This window comes from Myxine glutinosa, chromosome 1 (assembly GCF_964187855.1).
Source record: "Myxine glutinosa chromosome 1, kmMyxGlut1.1, whole genome shotgun sequence".
Classification (NCBI taxonomy): Eukaryota; Metazoa; Chordata; class Myxini; order Myxiniformes; family Myxinidae; genus Myxine; species Myxine glutinosa.
In genome coordinates this window covers 49,433,540-49,449,179 of record NC_136261.1, presented here as the reverse complement: position 1 = coordinate 49,449,179, position 15,640 = coordinate 49,433,540, and the positions used below count along the sequence as shown (strand labels likewise).

General features: G+C 40.9%; 1 protein-coding gene across 1 annotated transcript in view; it reads right to left on the bottom strand.

The window, feature by feature from the left end:
• LOC137423610 (A disintegrin and metalloproteinase with thrombospondin motifs 6-like) overlaps nucleotides 1-15,640 on the bottom strand; it is a 353,906-nt gene that overhangs the window by 128,485 nt on the left and 209,781 nt on the right. The window contains exons 13-14 of the mRNA XM_078770793.1: nucleotides 8,097-8,202; nucleotides 4,210-4,356 (exon numbers count right to left, since the gene is read on the bottom strand). Coding sequence (XP_078626919.1) covers nucleotides 4,210-4,356; nucleotides 8,097-8,202 — 253 coding nt within the window. The remainder of the gene's footprint in view (nucleotides 1-4,209; nucleotides 4,357-8,096; nucleotides 8,203-15,640) is intronic.

Sequence of the window (15,640 nt, the reverse complement as noted above, 5' to 3'; positions counted from 1 at the left end):
TTGAAAATGAAAGGCAGGCGAGGCAGCACAATGATAAATGCATTACCTCTGAACCACCCTGTGGTTCAAATGTCAATGTCACAAAATGCACATATAGAGTCAACATCATTGTACGAGGGTGTGTTGAAAAGTAATGCCTCCTATTCTTTTTCTCCAAACCAGGTAAAGATATTTGAATGAAAGAAAGACAGATATTAACATCAATCTTTATTCTACCATGCGGACATTTATTTATCAACATAATCACCACTGCAGTTCACACATTTCTGCCAACGTTCAAGTAGTTTTGTGGTGCCGTCAAGAGAGAACTGTGCATCCTGCTGACTTAACCAGCATTTCACAGCACTGACAACATCGTGCTGCCCTCTGTCATCTTTACCAATGTAGAACTGAGACATCTAGTGTCAAAATCACGAAAATTCACACCTACAGGCGGAAAGAACTAATGTGCGGACTGCGCTTTGTTTCAATCGAATATCCATTTTTTTGTAGACATAGACAAAGCTTGTGGAGGAGCTAGCACACTGAAAGGATCAGGAAGTAACAGACAAAAACAGGACGCAAAAAACGTATGCATTGAGAAGGAAACTCCAAGGAGGAAAAACTGTCAAAGTAGGAGGGATTTGGGTGAGTGGGGAAATGGGGGTTAAGAAGGGTAGAAAATGTCATGGTTTGGATTTGGGATGATCTGAAATGGTGGTGAACAGCTGTTTTGAAGACCTGGAGAGAAGAACGACATTGACGACGATGTGGAAGTTGATTCCACAAGTGGGGAGGGAGGTGGGGGAGAGAGGGGAGAAAGAGGAACAAATGAGTGGATGTGAGCAGTGATCCTGAATCGAGGTAGTTTCACCACAAGTGGGTTGATGGTGCAGAGAATCAGCCCTGCATAAACCTGGGAGGACAAAGCATGGAAATAGCAGAGGGTGCAAGACTAGGAAGGAGGACGTAGAAGACAGAGAGACAACCGAACTATCTACGATGGCAAAGTGACAAGCCCATAGACTCGGCTCAATCGTGGGAGATTCGAATAATCTTGAAGGCCTTGTTTTCCACGGCATCAAGCTGAGCAAGATATGAGGCAGGGGAGACAGCCCAGAAGGAACATCAGCACTGGATAGGAATTCCGGTGTGTTAAGAAGGACTTTGTAAGATGGAGGATGCCCAGTCGGTGGCTGCCTTTGGAGGCCAACTTTGAAATGTAGTTTGTCCAACAAAGATCATGGCTGATAGTGGGACCCAGGAGTTTGAATGACTGATGCCATCTGGTCCAGTAGCAGAGTCAGAGCAAATATTTAGCTGGTTTGCAAAAAAAAAGAATAGGAGGCATTACTTTTCAACAAGCCCTTGTATGTACATTTAGTGTTGATTGCATTAAACTTTTGTTTTGTGCTGGTGACCATTGCTTGTGTATCGGCTTTCAAGATTGTAATGCATGTTTTGCAATTTGTTGTTTTATAATATATTTTGCCACTCTTGCTTTGATTCGTAATGACAATAATAATAAAATAATAATATATGTTTCCTTACAAGGAACTTTAATGCAGGAGGCCATTAGGTCAAACAAAGCCTGCACTTGTGTTACCAACTTATAGTTGAATTCAAAGTTATCGAAGAATTTAATCATTCTTTCATGTTGGTGAAGTTCAAGCATACGAATTCGAATTCAAACATAAATTTAATCAACTAATAGCTGCCTTCTCAGTGGAAAAGAATTTACGCCTATGGAAAAACGAAATGACAAAACAGAAAAGACTTAGGACTGAATTTATGAAAGGTGTTTAAGAGTTTCGTGCAAAATCGCAAATCGTGCAATAATCACCAGTTCAAAATTAATCACCAATCTCGGAAGAGTGTTTTTCTAATGTTTTAATCTTTCTAAACAATGCACTGAATCCCCTCCAACAAATTTCCATGGTGCTGTGATTCTAAACAAGGGCATCATTTCAATTGGAGACTGGAGAATTGGAGATGTGTGCGGTGTTTCACAGGCTAATCGGCTGTTTATCTCTCTTCGTAAATAGCTGTTTAGACGTGTGATTAGCTGCACACGTACAACAATGTTTTTTTGTCAGCGTTTAAGGGTTAGGCGCGTGTTAGGAAAACGATCGCTGAACACCTTTCTTAAATTCGGCCAAGAGTGTTTGAAATTAATGCTGGGAAACGGACAGAGAAATGATCTCGGACAGTTATGGGAGAAGACATGTTAAACTTTTAGGGAACATTGTCACCCTATCTCTAAAGAACATTCTCACTCTGTCAAACAAATCCACGTCTCTATATTCACAATAAAACGCATGAAGAGGTTCATTCAATCAAACTTCTGGGAGGCACCCTCTGCCATGGGGTTAAATTGGTTGGTCACTAAAAAGGAAAAAAATAATCAGCCAGACTGCCATATAAATGCTTCGAAAGTATTTTGTTGCCATGTTTAACACTTATGGTGGGCTTGTAAATATATTACATGCAAGACAAGGAAATTTAGTCACAAGTCAAAGTTATATTTTAAATGAATTTCAAGGACTTGCGAATAACCTCTCCTCATGGGTCAGGTAACAACAACAACAACAACAACAACAACAGGCATTTTAAGGCTATTTTCCCTGCAAGAGCGGGGGTTAGCCTCACTCATGGATGGGTAAGTTCCCCCATAATTAGGGATGGGTTAATTCTCCCATTATTGTCATGCCTTAGCATGACATGTAATACCCCCTTCCAATGCGTGTGATGCTATGCCATAAGTATTTAAAGAGAGAATTGGGGTCCCTCCCCCACCTTGATCCCCAAACACGATTTTAAAAAGCCCCAAGTGGGCTGATGGTCACCTATTGAGGTTGTAGTTCACTCCTCTGTTGATTTGGGGGTACCCCCTGGAAGCACCCTGATCCCCTGGGAGGTCCGCTGATCCGCCAACGAAAATCTAAGAACGAGCGATCGAGTAGAAGGGCTGTGCCGGGTTTTAGAGCAATCAGTTGGTAAATAAGAGATGACTCGGGATCCGAAGTTGAGAGGTTGGTGAGGGGGGTAACACCCCCTGGAAGCCCCCATAATCTGAATTCGAAAAATCTGAAATCGAAAAATCTAAGACCAAGTGATCCTGTGGACCATCGAGTTGAAGGCGTGTTGGGTTTCATAGCAATCGTTTGGCAAATAATGGACGAGTAGGGATCGGAAGTGTCAGGGGGTAACCCCCTCTGGGAGCACCCATTATCCGAAATCGAAAAATCAAAGCTTGAGCTGTTGTGCCTGCTATTTTCTTGTATTCATGTATCAAGTTTCGGAACAATCAGCTGGGTGATAAGGGAGGAGTACCAACAATGGTAAAAAGTTAATGGACTGACAGACATCCGGATGGACAGACATCCGGACATCACGACCCATTTTATAAGTTCATCTCTTCACGAGTCGAGATAAGATGACCTAAAAATGTTTAACGCCTAAAACCTCCATGTGCATACTCGAAGTACAACCACCAGTTTGCAACTCATGTGGTCCAGTGGTTCAGGAGTGCATCAAAGTCAAACAAACAGTAACAAACAAATAGACACTTCTCAAATTATAGTATGATAGCCTGGTGTTGGCTTAACGGTTAGGGTGCTGGCTTGGGATCATAGGATCCTGAGTTTGAATCCCAGTCGATTGTTGAATTAATGCCAGGGGGGTTGACTCAGCCTGTCATCCTTTTGAGGTCAGCAAATTGAGCACCGGCTTGCTGGGATGAATGTGCCGATGTGTGCCCCGGTTTAGAATAGGTACACCATATCCCTGCATGTCGTAAGAGGCGACTAAAGGGTTGGCGTCAGGAAGGGCATCTGGCCATAAAAAAAACATTGCCTCAAAAAGGGAACAATGATGATTGTCATGGGGCCTGCAAGGCTAACCCTGCCCCAGCAGGGAAAATGGCCTTAAAAAGGGAATTTTTTTCTTCAAATTATAGTATGATGATACAATGGACAAATAAACACAGTTATGTGGAACAGTTGAAGGTGAAATGACTTTCAGGAATATTTGCAGACAAAAGTGTATTATGATCCATTCAAACTTCCCATCCCTAAAATAATGTTCATCTTCTAACTGAGCAATAGCTCTTCTTTCCTCCGAGACCAGAGAGTTACAAATGAACCCCTTTAAGAGATTAACTCCCCTGTCAGCATCATGACATGCATGTGCTTAAATCACAACTCGAAACAAGCTTGTGGGTTATCTCACTCCAAGAAATTGGTAATGTATTGACGGCTGCAGGATGACCAGGAGAATGGACTTGTGTTTGATGTGAGTTGTGCTGCCATGATCTTGGCCACCTCATTGTTCTTTGTTCCGCACAGGTTTCCCACACCATCATGCTGCATTCCAAAACTAGAGAGAGGGAGAAAGAGGGTGAGAGAGAGGGGAGGGAGAGAGGGAAAGAGAAGAAAGAAATTATTAGTGATAAGTAAATAATGAAAGGTAGTCAGCAAAAGCTAATATATGATGAGCTTGACGGTGTCATTCTGATAAGAAATCTGAGGAAGTTTCCAAAACTTAAGGCCAAATGAAAATTTTACAAAATAAGGGACACAGGAAAGTTTAGAAATTAAGGAAGGGGAGAAGGGAGGACAGAAAGATGTGGGTAGCATAGGAGCAGAAAGAGTGTTGCAGAATGAGGAATTTCTTTGGCACCCAATCGTAACATTAAACTGACTTTCTCAACAACCGTCTCAAAGAAGTTTAGTCACTCAAACTCTTGGGTCTCACTTTCAGCCATGACCTCTCTTCGGCAAGCCACATTTCAAAGTTCCTCTCCAAAGACAGATGCCGAATGGGTTTGGGCATCATCCGTCATACAAAGTCCTTCCTTGGCACACCTGAGCTTCTATCCAACGACGAGGCTTTTTTCATCCACAGCTTCATGGAGTACTGTTCGCCCCTCTGGGCTGGCTATATATATATATATATATATATATATATATATATATATATATATATATACAGTCACGTGAAAAAGTAAGTACACCCCATGTAAAGTTTTGACTTTTTCAACATATTTCAACATACAGCTATTTGATCTTCATTTCAACAATATTGATAGATAAAGGTGATATAATCTATCTATAATTCCAGTAATCTCTGTGTGTATGTTTGTATGTTTGTATGTTTGTATGTTTGTATGTATGTTTGTCTGTGACCGCTGTTTCTCGACAACTACCGGTCCGATATACTTGAAACTTGCCAGGTATATTGCTGGGGACCCGAGGATGTGCCTTTTCAAGGTTTCATATTAATCGGACAAGTAGTTACCGAGCTATGGCGATTTCTTTACCAAACACCGCAAGCCGTTCGCTTTGGACCAAACCATTGCATGTAAATAGAGGGGGGGGGGGGGTTCTGTGGTCGTTGCGAATGGACCAAACCATTCATGTAAATAGAGGGGGGGGGGGGGGTTCTGTGGTCGTTACTGCCACGTGGTTTCAAAGTTTTTTTTTGTTGTTGTTGTTTGCACGCATGTTTTTTTGCACCCACGTATGGGCACGCCCTAGGATGTTTACACACACACACCCCTACACAAATTTTTTTTTTTTTTTTTTTTGGCAAGGAACGGGCACCCACGTACGGGCACGTCCTAGCTTATATATAGTACGGGCATGCCCTAGTATAACAAATATCATGAAACATTTACATTTTGTAGTCCATTGTATAATTTAAATAAACAAAAATGCAAATTTCGCATGTGGAAAAAGTAAGTACACCCTTCTCTCTAATAGGTGGCATTGCCCCCTTTGGCAGAAACAACCTCAAGTAGGCGTTTCTTATAACTGTCTACCAGTCTCTGACATAGACTGGGAAAAATTTTTGCCCACTTCTCCATGCAGAATTCTTTCAGCTGTGCGATGTTTGAGGGGTTTCTTGCATGCACAGCTCGTTTCAAATCCCCCCACATCTCGATGGGATTTAGATCCGGGCTTTGACTTGGCCATTCCATTCCAGAACCCTCCATTTCTTTCTTTTCAGCCATTCCTTGGTGGATTTACTGGTATGTTTAGGGTCATTGTCATGTTGCAAGGTCCACCTTCGGTTGAGCTTCAACTTTCCGACAGATGGCCTCACATTATCCTCAAGCACCCTCTGGTGCAATGAAGAATTCATAGTGGATTCTATGATGGTGAGCTGCCCAGGCCCTGATGCAGCAAATCTGCCCCAAGCCAAAATATTTCCACCACCATGCTTTACAGTTGGTATCAGGTTTTTGTGGTCAAATGCTGTCTTTGGTTTTCGCCAAACACGTCTTCTGGTACTGTGGCCAAATAGCTCTACCTGTGACTCATCTGTCCAGAGCACATTGTTCCAGAAGTGCTGGTCTTTGCCTCGGTGTTCATTGGCAAACTTTAGTCTTGCCCTGATGTTCTTTCTGGACAGCAAAGGTTTCCTCCTGGCACACCTCCCATGTAGATCAAATTTGTGCAGCCTCTTTCTAATGGTAGACTCGTGCACTTTGACAACAGCAGTGGCAAGATCTACCTGTAAGTCCCGTGATGACATTCTGGGGTTCTTAGAGACTTATTTTGGGCATCTTGCGATCTGCACTCAGGCTGTACTTGCTGGGGTGGCCTGGCCTGAACAAGTTGGCAGTTGTTTGGAATGTTCTCCACTTGTAGATGATCTTTCAGACAGTCGAATGATTGATTTCAAATTGTTTGGAGATGTTTTTAAATCCCTTCCCAGACTCGTAGGCATCTATAACCTTTCTGAAGGCCTCAGAGAGCTCTTTTGATCTAGGCATGGTGATGCCGCACACTTCAACAACAAAGAGCAAACCAAACTTAAATGTCTGAGGTTTAAATAAGACAGGTTCCTCCAAGATCCTCTCTAACGATGTTCTCATCATTTGCACCTGAGCTGGTGCACCTGATTCTAATTTTAGGTATTTGAAGTAGTGATAAATGTGAGGGTGTACTTACTTTTTCCACATGCGAAATTTGCATTTATGTTTATTTAAATTATACAATGGACTACAAAATGTAAATGTTTCATGATATTTGTTATATTATATCACCTTTATCTATCAATATTGTTGAAATGAAGATCAAATAGCTGTATGTTGAAATACGTTGAAAAAGTCAAAACTTACATGGGGTGCACTTACTCTTTCACGTGACTGTATATATATATACAGTGTGTGTGTGTGTGTGTGTGTGTGTATGTGTGTAGATATATATATATATATATATATATATATATAGGGTCGATGGACTAAGCACTATGTGGACAGTTTTGGAAAATAATATTTATGAAGAGGAGGGTAAGAAGAACAGGAGGAACAGATTTCGGTGAAGAAGAAGAACACAGATATCCCCTGATTGAGAAATAAGGAAGGTGAACCATTTAAAATAATTTTAAATGCCTTAAAAAGAAGAAGGAAGAAGCATTTACATTCAATGCAGATTCAGTTTAAACATATTTGAAAAATGGAGATATAAAAAATGAAGTGCAGGCAGTAGGAAATTCAAGTGGAATGAGATCGTTTTGGAGTATAACAATGTATTTTTTCTGTAAGCGAGGCGGGTAAATAGGATAATGTTGAGGAGTTAGAAATTACAACATTTGGGGGTAAAGGAAGCAAAACCAGGAACAAGTTGTCAAAAGGAACACAGAATTTTCACGACGGATATCCGAGGATTCGGCGTTGAACAACACGGGAATTAATTCAACAATACAGGTGTGATTTAATACGGAAAATCGGACGAAAACACAAACAGCAACCAACACAGCTGGGGCGAAAATATAACAGAAAAACACGACAGATCCGGTTCGGAAAACGTCGCTTTGGTGGAAGCAGCAGTTGCAGATTCAACCAAATGTGCAGTAATCCCCGAACGGGAAGATTTTACTTTTATGTTAAATTGGAGAATTTTCATAAGAAGAAAATGAGATTTGAGAAATGTTCTTCCAAAAGCAGCAAACCGACCGCATTGTTGTATAGCGTTTCATTTATTTTATTACGGTTTGCATTTGGAATGGCAATTTGTGGACACCCTGTAGTTTGAGAAGCTGGGGAATGTTGTTGACATGGAAAAAGTTGAGGGCATGGGAAAGGTTTGAGAATGTTGGGTCTAATGTACTTGTGTCCAATCTCATGCGCGATGGTGAAGGCGGAGGCAAGACCAATGTCTTCATTGATGTTGCAACTTCGCTCCGGCTCACACATCCCAGATACAGGAGCCAGGCCTGAATGAAACAAAAGCACAAGCACGTTACAAACACAGAAAAAACTAGTTTCATTGGTAGTTTCACTTTCAAACTAGAATGGCACTCGGTGGAGCGCATAACTCTGCCAGGCTGAACAGTTTGCGTTTTCTATCCCACCGATAGGCCGCATCTGGATTCAGGCTCAAACCAAAATCTAATGGGCTTGTTCTTGTCGCCTAACGAACTCATCCACCTAGTTTTATGATAACACGTCCACAACTTTTTGAAATATCGTACTATGTATCGTTTTTGGCACTATCACTCAATGGTGAGGAATTACTTAAATAATAATTAAAAAGTTCTCATATCCATATCCGCATACGGATCTTCATCAAAATTTAATCAATTCGTCCTTGTCCACCAAATTTCGTCCAAATCAGTCCATCACTTTTTGAGATATCATGCTATATGCAGGAGCCTGGTGTTGGCTTAGCGGTTAGGGTGCCGGCTTGGGATCCTAGGATCCCGAGTTTGAATCCCGGTCGATCGCTGAATTAACGCCAGGGGGGTTGACTCAGCCTGCCATCCTTCCGAGATCGGCAAATTGAGTACCAGTACACTGGTAATTCCCTGTGTGTCGCAAGAGGCGACTAACAGGGTTGGCGGCAGGAAGGGCATCCGGCCATAAAACATTGCTTCAAAAAGGGGACCACGGTGCCCGAAAAAAGCCAACCCCTGCTCTGCCGGGAAAAATCGCCTCTAAAGGTGGTTCTATGCTATATACAGGTATACATATATATATATATAGATTGCCCTAACTCTCAATGGTGAAGAATTACTTAAAAAATTCACAGATCCAGATCCAGATACGGTCTTCACCAAAATCAAATCAATTCGTCCTTGTCACACACCCAACCTCTCCACTAAATTTCGTCCTGTTCACAGACAGACAGGAGTAAAAACATAACCTCCATCCACCTTTGGTGGCAGAGGTAACTAGGTTATAAAATGTCTGATCCTGAGCTTCATCTTCAAAAGTCAAATACAATATTTTGTAAAGGTCTTGAATTTAAAATGCGGTGCAGACATACGTACGCTTCATCATGGACCATACAATAATTTAGGTATAGATCTTAGGTCAGCTCTAGTGACTGGATTTCTGTTGTGGATGTTAAAGGTGCCACTGTATCTTTATTAAAGAGGAGATTTATTGTGTGTCTGTACTAAGCCAAATTTGCTGTTTGCAGTCATTGTTAAAATTATTGTTACCCGTCAATACCATTTAAATAGACATCTTCGGGGCAGGCATGCAGCCATCTGAGGACATGTGCTTTCGCGTCCTCTTCATTCATAAACTCAATGCCACCTAGATATTCCTTGAGAGCTCCAAATAAATGAAAATCACACAGCGACAAGTTTGGAATGTATGTGGGATGATTCAGATCTCCCCAACAAATTTAGTAGTCGTGGAGAACACAATGCCTGCCAATGGAGGCCCTGAGTCATATCTGTCTTTGCGCTTGGAGTGTTACCAGGTACACAACTTGGCAACAAGCTAAGTTATTATAGTGGTGTCAAGGATGGGATAGGTATCCCTGAGTGATTGTAAGTGTTCCATCGGGCCAGAAAGCTTTCTTATTTGGCAAAGTTTACAGAAGCTATTTTGCAGAGCTGTCGATACCGAAGTGGTTCCCCACCTGCGCGAAAGGAGCACAGACTACTGGGGTTTGACTTAAAAAGGGAACATGCAGTCTGTTGAAAGCCATGCCATTGGTATCACTACATGGATCTGCAGGGTGGGTAGATGGGAAAACTGCGGCTAAAGCCGTAACTTAGAACCGGATACAGCAAAAGAGGGCGAATGGCACCACCTTGTGATCTGAGAGAATAACTGCAACCGCTAATGAAAACTATTTATGACTGAAACGTGAAAGCATGGCTGGCAGGATAGCCTAGAGGTATGCAGACTCAACTCTGAGCTGTCTAGCCTGGGTTTGAATCTCGACCAAGCTATAAACTGTCATCCTGGCATTTCATATGCGAGGCATTGATACATGCGAGGTGTCCATCCAAGGTCGTTAAACTGAACGTCCCTTCTGCCAGCATTTGTTGGTGGGCATTAAATATCCCACAGTGTTCTTTGCGAAGAGTAGTCGAGTTATTGCCGGCACCCAGACTAAATTCCAATTCCTGCTCTAACCTACAAGGGACACTGATAACAGCCATGTGTTGCCTTCAGATGAAGAAGAAGAGGAAGAAGAGGAAGAAGAAGAAGTGAAAGCAAGCACAATGGTGTTAACTGGATGACTGCCATAATTAGACAAAATGGAGGATTTTGATTCTTACTTTGAACATTGGTTATCACCAAAAGAGGAAAGTTTCTTTTTGGCAGTTTTGAGATCAATGGTCTATGTACTTCTCGTGTGATTGCACTGTTCTTTGTTAATTGATTATTAGTAGTTATATAATATAACTTAAGATTACAAAATATTATTGTCAACATTACTTGATTGAAAAGTGGTTGTACTAGTAAATGTGGATATACTGTTCAACGTGGTTACACTTAAACGGGTGTACATTGCAAGAGGGACTATATTTAAGTTCAATTTTGCAGGCGTTAAGGTTGGCTTGTGATCGATCATCTCATGGAGTGGGCATAGTTACCTCGACCACCGAAGGGCGATGTATTCTGCCAAAGATGTGACAGATAGTGACACCTAGGTGCTCTCGGGACTCAGAAATTAGCAAACTTTTAGTTACCTCCATATTATAGGTTATGTTTTCAACCGTGTCTGTTTATCTGTCTGTCTGTGAGCAGAATATCTCAAAAAAGTTATGGATGGATTCGTATGAAACTTGAAAAACCCTTTAAATAAGTTTTTTTTTTCCTGTTGCTGCGTTTTTGCCCGGGGAAGAACTGCTGAAATCTATCTATTTGGGTTCTTCCCAACATCTTTGTTCCTTTCACATTTCTTTCTACTTTTCCAAATTTCTCTCTCTATTCATTCTAATTCTTGCTTCTTCTTTATTTCTCTCTTTCTTTATCTATCTGTCTTGGGAGAAGTGAATTCTTGCAGAATTTTTTCTGGAAGGTTCACTTGGCTGCACCTGGATGGGTTTGAGGGTTGAGGAGTAGCAGCTGAAACCCGAATCCCATACAGGTTCCTCCTGATGACTCCATCTTTGCTCTTTACTTCTTCTGGTTCCTCCTGATGACTCCATCTTTGCTCTCTACTCCTTCTGGTTCCTCCTGATGACTCCATATTTGCTCTCTACTTCTTCTGGTTCCTCCTGATGACTCCATATTTGCTCTCTACTTCTTCTGGTTCCTCCTGCTGACTCCATATTTGCTCTCTACTTCTTCTGGTTCCTCCTGATGACTCCATATTTGCTCTCTACTTCTTCTGGTTCCTCCTGATGACTCCATATTTGCTCTCTACTTCTTCTGGTTCTTCCTGATGACTCCATATTTGCTCTCTACTCCTTCTGGTTCCTCCTGATGACTCCATATTTGCTCTCTACTTCTTCTGGTTCCTCCTGATGACTCCATATTTGCTCTCTACTTCTTCTGGTTCCTCCTGATGACTCCATATTTGCTCTTTACTTCTTCTGGTTCCTCCTGATGACTCCATATTTGCTCTCTACTTCTTCTGGTTCCTCCTGATGACTCCATATTTGCTCTCTACTTCTTCTGGTTCCTGCCGATGACTCCATCTCTGCTCCTTACTTCTTCTGCTTCCTTCTGATGACTCCAATGCACTATTTGGTTTTCCATTACATTTGGAATAAAATGGTCTGGCTTCGTACAGAAATCATGCTTGTCCCCTTTTCTGAGTGATACATAGCCAAAGAAGTTAGGATGTGGGCATCTGGTTTGTATTCTGACAGCAAGAAATTTTGCAGGACATTTGATTTTGGTATTGTAATTTGACAAGTGATGCCCCATTGTTCGCAATTTCTTTGTGAAAATAACATCAATGTTTTATGAAAGCAACAAACGTTTTGAGAAAACTGTTGAAAGAACAAATGATTCAAAGCAAAACTGAGGCCTAGAAACAAGTGCTATCAGGATACTTGCTTTCAATGGCTAAATATTAGAAATCCTAACATTTTCGTAAAATGTATATATACAGTAGTATGCAAACATAGGAATACAAACATGCTAATGAAACAATGCATAAATCTGCTAAGCTGCAAGTCTATCTTGAGAATCATTTACATTTCAATTAATAACAAGAAAGAGCAATCGGAGATTGCAGACCCTCGCCAGGATGTGTTTTTAGTGGTTTTTAAAGCTTTTGTGTTAAAACAAATATGGCGGCCGAACCACGTGACCGATTACGTCAACATTATTTTTTTTCTCCACCACTCCATCCCTAGATGACGCTCAAGAAATTGAGATAGGATGATGTTTTGTACTTGTGGAATTATGACGTCATAATGAGGCACTTATGACATCATCATTAACATATGTTATTCCCCATGAAGAGTTCTTTAGAATGAGCCATGTCTGGATGGATGGAGGTTATGTTTTCATCCCTGTCTGTTTGTCTGTCGGTTTGTCTGTGAACAAAATATCTCAAAAAGTTGAGGCCGAATTTGGACGAAATTTGGCAGATATGTAGCGTGTGCGATAAGGACGAAATGATTAGATTTTGATGAAGATCCGGATTCGGATCCGGATTCGGATCCGGCTACTATAATTTTAAAGTGATTCTTCACCATTGGGAGATAGGGCCAAAAACGATACATAGCAGGATATCTCAAAAAGATATGGACTGATTTGGACGAAACTTGGTGGACTGGTTGGGTGTCTGACATCGACGATTCGATTCGATTTTGGTGAAGATCTGAACATGGATTCGGATGTGAGAATTATTTAATTTTTTAAGTGATTCTTCACCAATTGGGAGATAGGGCCAAAAACGATACATAGCAGGCTATCTCAAAAAGTTATGGATGGATTTGGACGAAACCTGTTGGACAGGTTGTGTGTGTGACAAGGAAGAACCGATTCAATTTTGGTGAAGATCCGGATCCAGCTCCAGCTAGTAGAATTTTAAAGTGATTCTTCACCATTGAGTGATATGGCCAACGAGACTGAGTGCCATTATAATTTTCTATGCAGCGCTTTCGGAGATATGGAGGTGCAAAGTTTTTCGGTTTTTCCAAGATGGCGCCCGTACCACTTGACATATGACGTCATAATTATCATTAAAAAATTATACAGGAGGACGTGCACCTATGGTGAAAACTTCCTGTCAATCGGACCAATGGTTGCAGGGAAAATAATAGTTATTCTGTGTGGACAAGCAGACAGACAGACAGACAAACTAGTGAAAAATCACTCATAGAGCTATACTTGGAAATGTGAACAAAGTAGAATGGCATTCAGTAAAGCATCCTTTTGACCTCAAAAATAATTGGTGGTTGAATTGTTGGTGACCTGACATGCAAATCGGCTTCAAAGTTTAAGTTATTCGGATGAAAATTAACATCGTTAGAAATTTGGCCTATGTTGACCTTTTGGCCTATGTTGAACTCAAAAATACTTGGTGGTTGAACTCAGTGACAAATTATGCAAATCCTCTTCAAATTTTGTTCTGGAAGTCCTTGGTGTCCTTGTGTTTTATACTTCTCCCACCGCCCCCACCATTCCCACGCCTCCTCCCCCCAAGCCCTCTCCCTCCTACACATCTCCCGATGTCCCTGCTCTCAAATGTTGTGTTTGTGTGCTTTGTGTTTGTGTGTGCTCAAATGTGCTTCAAATGTTCTTCTCTCCCCATCTTGTCTACCGCTCCCTCTTTTTATATATTTTGTTTGGCTGTTTGATTTGTTTGTGTGATAAATGTTAGCTCTTTCACGAGCCTCGATTCTGTATACAAAATTTCAAGTCAATCGGATGTAAATTGAGGATTTTGTAAATTTGACAATGTTGGTGACCTTTGGCCTATGTCGACCGATTGACCTATTGACCTCAGACATAATAGGCTTTTTCTTATGACCAACTCTACCATTTGGTGAAGTTTCGTGAAGATTGGTTGAAAATAGTGACCTGTAGGCGACTGACATACAGACAAACAGACAGACAGACAGACAGACAGACAGGCAAGCAGACAGAATAATGCACAAGACCAACCAATATACTTGAGAAATCTTCGATTTTCGCAAGTAACAAACATACAAATGAAAAATCACTTAGAGCGACACTTAGCAAAAGAGAACAAAGCAGAATGGCACTCAGTAGAGCATCCTTTTGACCTCACTAATAATTGGTGGTTGAATTCAGTTAACTGATGAGAAAATCTCATTCAAATTTCAAGTCAATCGGATGAAAATTGAGGCTTTTAGAAATTTGAAAAAAGTGGTTGACCTTTGGCATATTTTGACCTTTTGGTCTATGCTGATCTCAAAAATAGTTGGTGGTTGAATTCAGTTAGCCGATATGTAAATCCTTTTCAAATTTCAAGTCGATCAGATGAAAATTGAGGATTTTAGAAATTTGAAAAAAGTGGTTGACCTTTGGCCTATGTTGACCTTTTGACCTTTTGACCTCAAAAATATATAGGATTTTGTCGGACCACGAACTCTACCATTTGGTGAAGTTTCGTGAAGATCGGTTTTAAATTGTTACCTGTCGGCAAGGATAAGTGAGTGGACAAACACACAAACACACACAAACACACACACACACACACACACACACACACACACACACACACACACACACACACACACACACACACACCGGAGTGATCAACATACTTGCAAATTTTTTTTATTTTTTTTTGCCAAATAAAAAACGGAGTGATCAACAAACTTGTCCAAAAAAATTTTTTTTTGGCAAGTAACAAACAGACAGACAGACAATCGGACTCGAATGCAATATAATGCAATGCAACAATACCCTCTCCTCTGGCGAGGGTAATTACCCTACGCATAAAGCAAAAAACAGGGTGAAGCAATTGGTTCACTTTGTCTGTCTATAGAAGTCAGGTTATGATCGAGGAACTACTTAATTTCAATTGAATGTGATGTTTTGAACATGAATCGGAAACCAAACCTGAAGTTTAGCGAGCAATACTTTGGCTCTAAATGTGGCAAATTGTATGGAATGTCGTCCCGAGCGCACATGCACAGAGAGGAGTAACTCAATTATTTTTAGTTTGTCTGCCTGTCTGGCAGTCAAACAAAATTGAAAATCATTCCAAACAGGAAACGTACTGTTTTTAGGAATGTCATACAAGACACAACATGAAGAACTAATTTAACGTGGTAAATAGTGTGGTGCAAAAGAGGGTGCATAAACGGCGGTAAACCTCTCAATAAATTGTTTGTTCATTTTTATACAGCCTTTAAAACTTTTAGTTTATTTCAATTTAATTATATACTTGAACATTGTAGAGTGTAGAACACAAATTGCATTCTTGGCATGTTCAAACACCTCCAGTTTAGCAGTACTAGGACAAAATATTAT